This window comes from Megalops cyprinoides, chromosome 18 (assembly GCF_013368585.1).
Source record: "Megalops cyprinoides isolate fMegCyp1 chromosome 18, fMegCyp1.pri, whole genome shotgun sequence".
Lineage (NCBI taxonomy): Eukaryota > Metazoa > Chordata > Actinopteri > Elopiformes > Megalopidae > Megalops > Megalops cyprinoides.
Genome location: NC_050600.1, coordinates 21173417 through 21182716, shown reverse-complemented (window position 1 = coordinate 21182716; position 9300 = coordinate 21173417). Strand labels below are relative to the sequence as shown.

The 9300-nt window shown below is 51.3% G+C and overlaps 1 protein-coding gene across 1 annotated transcript; it reads left to right on the top strand.

Annotated features, from left to right (window-relative positions):
* Window positions 1-1626: 1626 nt before the first annotated feature.
* On the top strand, window positions 1627-8833 carry klb (klotho beta). Its single transcript, XM_036551883.1, has 5 exons — window positions 1627-2388; window positions 3354-3867; window positions 4776-5044; window positions 5643-6801; window positions 8421-8833. The coding sequence occupies exons 1-5, from the start codon at window positions 1627-1629 to the stop codon at window positions 8831-8833; spliced, it is 3117 nt and encodes a 1038-aa protein (XP_036407776.1).
* Window positions 8834-9300: the final 467 nt, after the last annotated feature.

Sequence of the window (9300 nt, the reverse complement as noted above, 5' to 3'; positions counted from 1 at the left end):
CACAGAGCTTGAGCTCCTGAAATGCAGAGTTCCAGATGTGTCACTGAGCGTGAACTGCAAGGCACTTAGGTGATGTGGGAGAGCACTGCTCATAGTAAGAATAATATTAACTACAGTTGCCGTAGTCATCGTCATCTTCGATATCATTAGCATCATCATCATCACCATCGTCATCATCATCATCATCATCATATTCACCAATATTGTCACAATGAAGGTCAGGTTCACCATGAGATGAAGGAGGTGTTTTTAAATAGGGAGGAGCTGGGAGGTGGAAGGAGGAGTCAGCTGAACCAGAGTCCAGGATAAAATGTCTATTTTACTGGACAAACAAACTTAGAAACCCCTATAGTGATATCATCCAGTATTGTAACAATGTTTATATTTGATACTGATACATATTTGATAGTTAATATTTGCATTTTGAGGTCGTGAATATAGTAATTATTTCCTTGTGACCGAATAAATGCCCCACATGTTCCCACAATGCAGCTGATGCAATTCTCCATGGATCTGAGAGAAGCCCATTTTAAAGGGAAGAGAACGGACACTTCTTCACACTGCAGTGTGAATCTGCAAAATATTTGGACCTCTTTCAAGTGCATGAATTCTCAAATAAGGTTGCTGGCAAAATCAGGTTTCACATGATGCATTAATTGACAGCCTTTCTCAAGAGAACAGATCAGTTTTTTTTCCTTTGTCATATTTGTGCTTTGCTGCATTTCAGCAGACAGCTGTAAAAGTAATTCGTAGCATTACTTCAGTCTCCTGATCATTAGCAACAAATGTCAGATGAGATGGGTTATGCGTGAGAAACTTTCAGTCAGAGAGAGAATAAAGGAGACTATCCTGGTAACAGGGATGGTAATGAGGTTTGGAGCTTCACCGAAAACAAGGTCAAGATCCTTAGCATGCACTTGTACAGCGCGTCTCTGATAGGGCTGCTGTTTACCTGTTCTCCCTAGCTCAGGTGGCATAACAATATGCATGTCATCAGATTATGTTGAACTTGAACCCAGTGCAAGACCTTAAGATCTGATAGCACTTCAGCGTCACTTAATTGATGGACTTTGTAATTGTTTTTGCTTTTTTTGGAGAGAGCAAATGAAAGACAAAGAGGGAGAGAAAGACATCAGTTGACAGAGAGATGAAGAGAAGAGGAATAGGAGCATGCGATAAGAGACAGAGAGCGAGAGAGAGCAGGGGGAAAAGAGACAGAGAGAGAGAGAGAAAGAATAAGAGCGTAAGCCGTCAGAGAGACGTTAGCGCTGCCCTGCGGCTCTCCACTCTCTCTCGCCCATTAAAGGGGATCAGAGTCCAGGGTAATCATTGACAGAGCGATCCCTCCTTCTGCGCATTCGAGCCTTGAGCCTCTGGGCGGTGCGAGAGATAGGGAAGTCCGCGCGGGTCAAGTCGTCAGACGGAGCCTGTGCCGCTGAGCAGCGCTTGTGCAAGGACAACTTTTCTCTCTACTGCTGCTCCCTGCAGCTCTGCTGCCATTCTGTGGCCGCCATGCTTATCCACGCTGGGCCTCTCCACTCCCGGACTCCAGCCCATTGCTCACGGATTGGCCGACGCTCTTCCTCTTGACCGGTCGCCCGGTTGCAGAGCCTCCTCGGATCACCCATGGCACTCTGCAGACTCCTCTGCGTGTCACCCCTGGCTGCTCTCCCCTGGACCCTCCTCCTCATCCTGTGTGGCTGCAGGGGTGTCGCAGGCGCGGCGGGCGACGGCCGGTCGCTGTGGCGACGCGTCCAACCCGGCCCCGTCAGCGAGGACCGGCTGTTCCTGCGCGGCACCTTCCCGGAGGACTTCCTGTGGGGCACCGGGAGCTCGGCCTTCCAAACTGAGGGCTCCTGGGACCAGGATGGGAAGGGCCCGTCCATCTGGGATCACTGGGTGCACTCCCACTCCCCGGCAGCCACGGCGGACATGGCCAGCGACAGCTACTGGCTGTGGCAGGAGGATGTCTCTGCCCTCAGGCTCCTGGGGGCTCGCTCCTACTCCTTCTCTCTGTCCTGGCCCAGGCTGTTCCCCAACGGGACAGTGTCGGGTGCCTCCCCCATCCCCGCGGGGGTGCTGCACTACAGCCGGATGATCGACGGGCTGAGGAAGGTGGGGATCGAACCCGTGGTCACCCTGTTCCACTGGGACTTGCCCCTCAAACTGCAGGAGGACTATGGTGGGTGGCTCAATGAGTCCCTGGTGGATATTTTCAACGACTACGCCGATTTCTGTTTCCGGACGTACGGGGCGCGGGTGAAGTACTGGATCACCATACATAACCCCTACCTGGTGGCCTGGCAGGGGTACAGAACTGGGCTACATGCCCCAGGAGGGACCCACAGCCCACAGGCGACCTTCACCGTGGCCCACAATCTAATCAGGGTGAGTAAGGCCGGGCTGATAGGCCTCAGTGCAGCCCCGTCACACCTGATCTCACTGTCTATGCCCTCACAGGATAGGATTAAAACACAGTGAAAGCCCTCTCTTTCTCCTGTGTCCCTGGCTTTTTAATCTCCTCTGGTTTGGCAGAGATGTTTGCTTCTACTGTTTGTGTTGCAATCTTAAAATGAAAGGAGGAAAAATCTTAGCAATGGTCATTCAGAGTGTTGTACAAAAAACTTGTCAGTTTCAGATTCATTCTTATGAACTGACACAACAAAATTTTTTCAACAAAAATGTATAATTCATATTTCATCAAAATAAATGTGGCACAAGTCAAGGAAAATCAACAATAACAACAACAGCGATGCTCTTGAACTCTTCCTGTATGTCTGAGGAATATTGCACAACTTGTGACAGTGAATTAGTTACCTGTAGAAGGAGCTGCTTGTACCCTTATCTCTCATAGCTGAATATTAATGTGGTAATTAATAACTACACAGTAAAACATGCATTATGAGATGTCAATATGCATTTCTCAGCAATTTAGTATAGATTATTGCCAATCATTTGCAAAGTTCAACCTATGGCATGACAACGATTCATCACAATTGACATGGGTCAGAATACACAAGAGATCTAAGTATGTGTTGGAGGTCAAAGTCCCACCCATTAGCAAGATTGTGTGGAAGTGGTATGTAGTAATGGTAAAGATTAATGATAAAGTAATGAATGAACCTCCAGGACTGGAGTGTTATTTGTGGCTTCCCTCCAGAGAGAGGGTCCCTGAGTGTCAATGCCTTCGCCAACGTAATGCATGGAGTTCTTTCATTTTACTAAGATTTAGGAAATATTTAGGTAATATCAGAAAGAGTTGTTCATGAAGGAGTGTGTTTGTTGTTGGCTGTTTACTGACATGTTTACTGACAGACCTCCTGTGGGCTGCTGTGTACATGCTATGATTTCAGGCCCATGCAAAGGTGTGGCACACATACAACAGACACTTCCGCCCCCGCCAGAAGGGTCAGGTGTCCATCGCCCTGGGATCCCATTGGATGCAGCCCCTCGGGCGCCAGGCCTCGCCATTCAACGTGGAGCGGTGCCAGGAGTCCATGGAGGCGGTGCTGGGCTGGTTCGCCGAGCCCATCCACGGGAGCGGGCACTACCCCGCCTCCCTGCGGCAGCAGAACCCGGGCCTGGTACCTGAGTTCACCGCCACCGAGAAGGAGTGGGTCCGCGGCACGGCCGACTTCTTCGCCTTCTCCTTCGGGCCCAACAACCTGCGGCTGGGTCAGAGCCTGGCGCGCTTCGGCCAGCAGGTCTCTCTGGATCTGCGGCAGGCGCTGAACTGGGTCAAGTTGGAGTACGGGAGCCCCCGCGTCTTCATCGCCGAGAATGGCTGGTTCTCGGACGCCTCGGTGGGCACCGACGACACGGTGGCCATTTACTTAATGAAGAAGTTCATCAACCAAGTCTTGCAAGGTGAGCTGCTGAGAACCACTCCAGCAGGAAGGCAGTCATGATATTTGCAATGTACGCATTACATATTACAGTGCATTCATTTAGCAGAGGCTCTTATCCAGAGTGACTTCCAGCACAATAAAACATAAGACCAGGCTAACAACACTCCCAGACCAGTGAGTGTGAGCATAACACTATTCAAGCCCCACCACAAGTTAACTGTTGCACTCAGTCTAGGCAAAGGCAACCCCCAAGTATACTACCATATATCAGTCACTAGATCACAGAATCCAAAACACATCATAATACGACATGTAAAATAAACAGCAAGTACTAGAGGTAGCAAGTATGAATTGAGGTGGAACCGAGATGCAGTCTGCAGAGGTGGGTCTTCAATCTGTATCGGAAGATGGCCAGTGATTCCACTGTCCTGACCCCCACGGGAAGTTCATTCCACCACTGAGGGACCAGTACAGACAGGGATTGTGTCTGAGTGGAACTACCCCTTCAGAAGAGGACAGTCAGAGGACAGTTGCCCTATGGAGAGCGTAGTAATCTTGGTGGAACATAGAGTATGCTGATGGAATAATGGTGTAATGACATCAGGCCTAGACTTTGTCAGCATTGCACAGGGAAGTAGTTTTAGTCATGATAAGAGCAGACCAGTCACAGAATATCTTACATTTACATTTACATTTATTCATTTGGCAGACGCTTTTATCCAAAGCAAAGTATGGTGACATCTTAAGGAGAATACTTATTTGCTAATATTGCTAACCTCATCTAACCAATCACAGCACCACAAAGGCAAAATATCAGCTGCTCTGAGAGTAGCCCTTGGAGTAATGACAAACAGCCCCACATGTCCCATGCTTCTCTGCATATGTAAATTAATGCTCCATGCGTGTTGACTGTACCTACTGTTGCAGCTATCGTGCATGACGGCGTCCAAGTGTTTGGCTACACTGCCTGGTCCCTGGTGGACGGATTCGAGTGGAACTATGGGTACAGAGTGAGGCGTGGCCTTTTCTATGTCAGCTTTGAGTTCCCGGACAAGACCAGGGCCCCGAAGACCTCCGCCAAGTTCTATAAGCGAGTCATTGCCAACAACGGCTTCCCTGAAGATGAGGAGACACGGGACATTCAGGGCCAGTTTCCCTGTGACTTTCACTGGGGCGTGGCCGACTCCACCCTGCAGGTGAGCGGAGGGGCGGGAGGCAAGGGGGAGAGACAAAAAGAGAGATAGATGTACAGACAGACAGTGAGAGAGTGAGACAGGGATTGAACCTATAGAACCATGAACACAAGCCAGTCACAGCATTTTCATTTATTTTTTTAACAGATACTCTCTACTGGAGCTGTTTACAAAGCTAGGCTTGTGATTGCATACACTGTAATAACGTAAGATCCAACAGCAATACATTCAGAAACATCAGACCACATTTCAATAGAAGTGGAAATGCATGAAAGCATGACTGCATGACTACAATAACTAGTGCCATACTGAGCCTAAATAAAGTGCCACAATAATTAAAAACTCAACAACATAACTAATGTCAAAATCTAAATCAATACTAATCTCACATCTGCTGCTGAACTCAATACTTAAGGACAAGAGAGAGATGAGCCTCATAGAGCGGGTGTAATATAATCCTCCATCTTGGCAAACAGAATGCTAGGTATTGATAGCAATTCCTGACTGAGCGAGATCTCAGGCTCCCGCGTGCACCACCACCGTGGAGAATTCGGGGGCATCCAGCAGGCTGAAGGGGTATGTTCTTTCCCCTCTGTCGCAGGTGCGGCTCAGCCCCTTCTCTCCGCAGTTCACGGACCCCCACCTGTACCGCTGGAACCTGAGCGGGGACGGGACCCTGCGGCCGGTGGCGGGGGTGCAGCTGCAGACCCGCGGGCCCCAGTGCTCAGACTTCCTGGCCATTCAGAAGCACCTGCGCCTGCTGGAGCCCACGGGGGCCGGCCACTACCGCTTCGCCCTCAACTGGTCCCTCATCCTGCCCCATGGGGACCTCTCCGCCGTCAACTCAGAGGCCCTGAGGTACTACCGCTGCGTGCTGATGGAGCTCTGGAAACGGGACATTCGGCCCATGGTGACCCTCTACTACCCCACCCACCACCCCCCGCTGTTGGGGCTGCCGGGGCCACTGCACGAGGCCGGCGGGTGGCTGAACAGGAGCACAGTGGAGGCCTTCCGGGAGTACGCGGCGCTGTGCTTCAGGGAGCTGGGGCCGTGGGTGCCACTGTGGATCACCATCAACGAGCCCAACCGGCTCAGCCAGGCCTACAATGCCAGCGACCCCTACCTGGCCGCCCACCACCTGGTGCTGGCGCACGCCGCCACTTGGCGGCTGTACGAGAGGGAGTTCCGGGCCCAGCAGGGGGCGCTGGTGTCCTTTGCCCTGCACGCCGACTACGCTGAGCCCGCCAACCCCTTCCTGGGGTCCCACGCTGCCGCCGCCCGCCGCTTCCTGCTCTTCGAGCTGGCCTGCTTCCTGGACCCGTTCCTCGGTGGGGCGGCTGAGGGAGGCGGCTACCCAGAGGAGGTGCGGGAGTACCTACGGGAGAAGAGGAGCCGGGGCCTCTCCCGCTCCTCCCTGCCCCGCTTCTCCGAAGCGGAGAGGGGGGAGGTTCAGGGGGCGCTGGACTTCGTCGCCCTCAACCACTTCACCACCCGGCTGGTGGCGCACCGACGGGCCAACAGCAGCCTTGCGCGCCTGCTCGACCACGACTGCCAGCTGCTGTCCGACCCCACCTGGCCCGCCTCGCCCCTGGGGCAGGCGCTGGTACCCTCGGGCCTGCGGAGGACGCTGTCCTGGGTGAAGGAGCGGTATGGAGACCCGAGCATCATCGTCACGGCCAGTGGCGTGGACGACCTGGCCCCCAGAGATGACCAGCTCAGGCAGTTTTACCTCAAGAGCTACCTGCAGGAGGCGCTAAAGGGTGAGGCCTATCTCACACTTGCAAGTTAGACATTTATTTGCATAAAGTGTAGTCATTTATGAGCTTCTTTTTCATAACAGCAAACAGCCTGGACTGTCATCCCAGTAAGGTTCTTATTCACCAGGTTCAGCTACTCATTGTGTACATTGGATCAGTTCAGCAACTATCCTTATTTCAGAAAGAGTGCATTATAAGTAAACCTATAGGATAGTAGCCCTCCAGGCCTTGAATGGAGTAGTCCTGAAAAAACTGATGATATTACACGCTACACGAAAATGACGAGCCCCAACACCAGCCTAACACAAGGGTATTTACGCATATAAATAATAATTTCTGCCCTTGGTTTGGTTATAACTCTTAAAAGCTGAATGATGTCTGCACACTGTCATGCTCCCAGTGTGGTTGATTTATTAGCGCAGAAAGTGACGTTTCGAGATAATAGCTCCTCATACAACTTAATACACACATAAAAACGCTACCTTAAAAACCCATGATTCTCACAACTGTTATAACTTGAAATGTCACTAGTGCTAATGGAGTCTGTCTGGAACCTGCCTCAGAGGATTTTGGATGTGCGTGTTACTGTTCTGTACATTAGTTACAACTGTTGCTAAGCGTAAAACACCCAGGTTATGGAGTGGTTGAGACTTCAGAGGCCAAAGGTGTCGTTGCTACCTGCAGTGGTGTAAAAGCACTTCTAAAGCAAACAGCCTTATCAGCGTGTGCCCCTAATAAAATGGGACTGTATGGAGGACCTTTGCAATCATAAAAAGGAAGTAAAAAACACAACGAACTCGTGTGAAGTGTAAATATGTGCCGTGGGGCATGCTGTTTCAGCTTGGCTGCTGTGGAGTCTGTGCTTACCCTCTCCAATGGTTCAATAACCGCTCAGCTGAGGCTGTGTCTAACATGAGCAATAGTCCCTGCATGGTCATAAAACAGATGTTTTGCAACCACGTTAGAGAAAAAAGCCTATCTTACGTCTCACAGCAAGGGGGAGATATTACAGCATATTCAGGTAAGTGGGCATAGCTGTTGAGAACACAGTGCTGGATGCTCGCGCATAATGTGAATTAGCTGTGATGTTGCTTAAGGCTAGCATAAACGGCCAATTAGAGAAGCAGTAAACCTTTTAACCTTCACAACGACACAGTGCAGCTCCCAACTAAGACACACCATCAGCTCATTGCACATAATACCAAGGTTTTTTGCAAAGGCGCTAATGTGTAACTATTGCAGACCCAGGCCCTATGTTTTTAGCGCTGAATAGCTGAATACGTACATATTACATTACATTACACTCATTTAGCAGACACTCTTATTCAAAGCAACTTCCAGCACAAGAGAACAGAAGTGTATCCGTTTAAGTTAAATGAGCAACAATGTCATACCAGGCTATCGCACCGTTTTTTATGAGCTTGGTAGACTTTAAAAGAAGGGGTAGGGCAATAACTGAAAGGAAAATGCAGCACATGCTAAAGTTATTTTCTGAGGCTTAGGGCAGAGTGCATGGCTGTTAGATTAAACAGAGGCTGTGCACAGTGAGGGAGCTAGATGCTTCAGAGTGATGGAGGTTGGAGGATGAAGGCTGAAGCTGTTTGTGTCCCTATCCCCTGCAGCCTGGCAGCTGGACGGGGTCAACGTGCGCGGCTTCTACGCCTGGAAGCTGCAGGACCGCCACGGCCCCCAGTTCGGCCTCTTCACCTCCTCCTCGGCGGCCAAGGCCTCCGTCTCGGCGTACGCGGAGGTGGCGGCCCGCAGGGGGTTCCCGGAGCTGGGTGGCGAGGCGCCCTGCCTGCAGCCAGAGGCGCGGGCGACATGCGCGCTGTGCGCCAGGGTGCTGGGGAACAGGCCGCTACTGTTCTTCGGGGCCTGCGTCCTGCTGGCGCTCAGCGCGCTGGCCGCCGTCATCGTCACCCTCTCCCGGAGGAGGGCCGGGGGGCAGCGTCGCGTCCCCCCGCCCCGCCGCGCGAGGCAGAGGGACAGGGTGGCCCCCCGCCGTGTTGCCAGCGTTTTCCGCGACAGTTGCTGAGGCTGGCCGTCGAAGCCCCCCCCCCCTGAGGGGCCGCGCTTTCCCGGTTTCCATGTGGCAAAACAGGTGTGCGGGTTCACAACACGCTCACGTCGCTGCTGGAGGAAACTGCTTGCGATCAGCGGCACCCACAGCAGATCCCCACATCAGCAGACCTCATTCCACCTCTGGCCTTTATGACTTAACTGGAGCAATCCATTGGACAGGAACATGAGATGCCCACTGCTCCAGTCACCTATTGGTTAGAAAACATCTCTACACCTTCAGAGCTGTGGACTAAACCTCATCAGTAGAAATATGCTACTTTGAATGGACTGGCCACCTAAGCACTTTTTAATTTTTCAGTCAGAGAACATTACCAGTTAAGATGAAATGTAAAGTCTGTTAGCAAGGGTTTACAAACCTCCTTTCAAAGACCACTGGTGCAATTTGACATCACAATATTTCTTTGAGAAAACAAAAATAAT

Coding starts and splice junctions, on each gene's coding strand:
- klb (XM_036551883.1), top strand. CDS start 1,627: ATGGCACTCTGCAGACTCCTCTGCGTGTCACCCCTGGCTGCTCTCCCC. Junction 3,868..4,775: donor CATCAACCAAGTCTTGCAAG/GTGAGCTGCTGA, acceptor CTACTGTTGCAG/CTATCGTGCATGACGGCGTC. Junction 6,802..8,420: donor CCTGCAGGAGGCGCTAAAGG/GTGAGGCCTATC, acceptor TATCCCCTGCAG/CCTGGCAGCTGGACGGGGTC.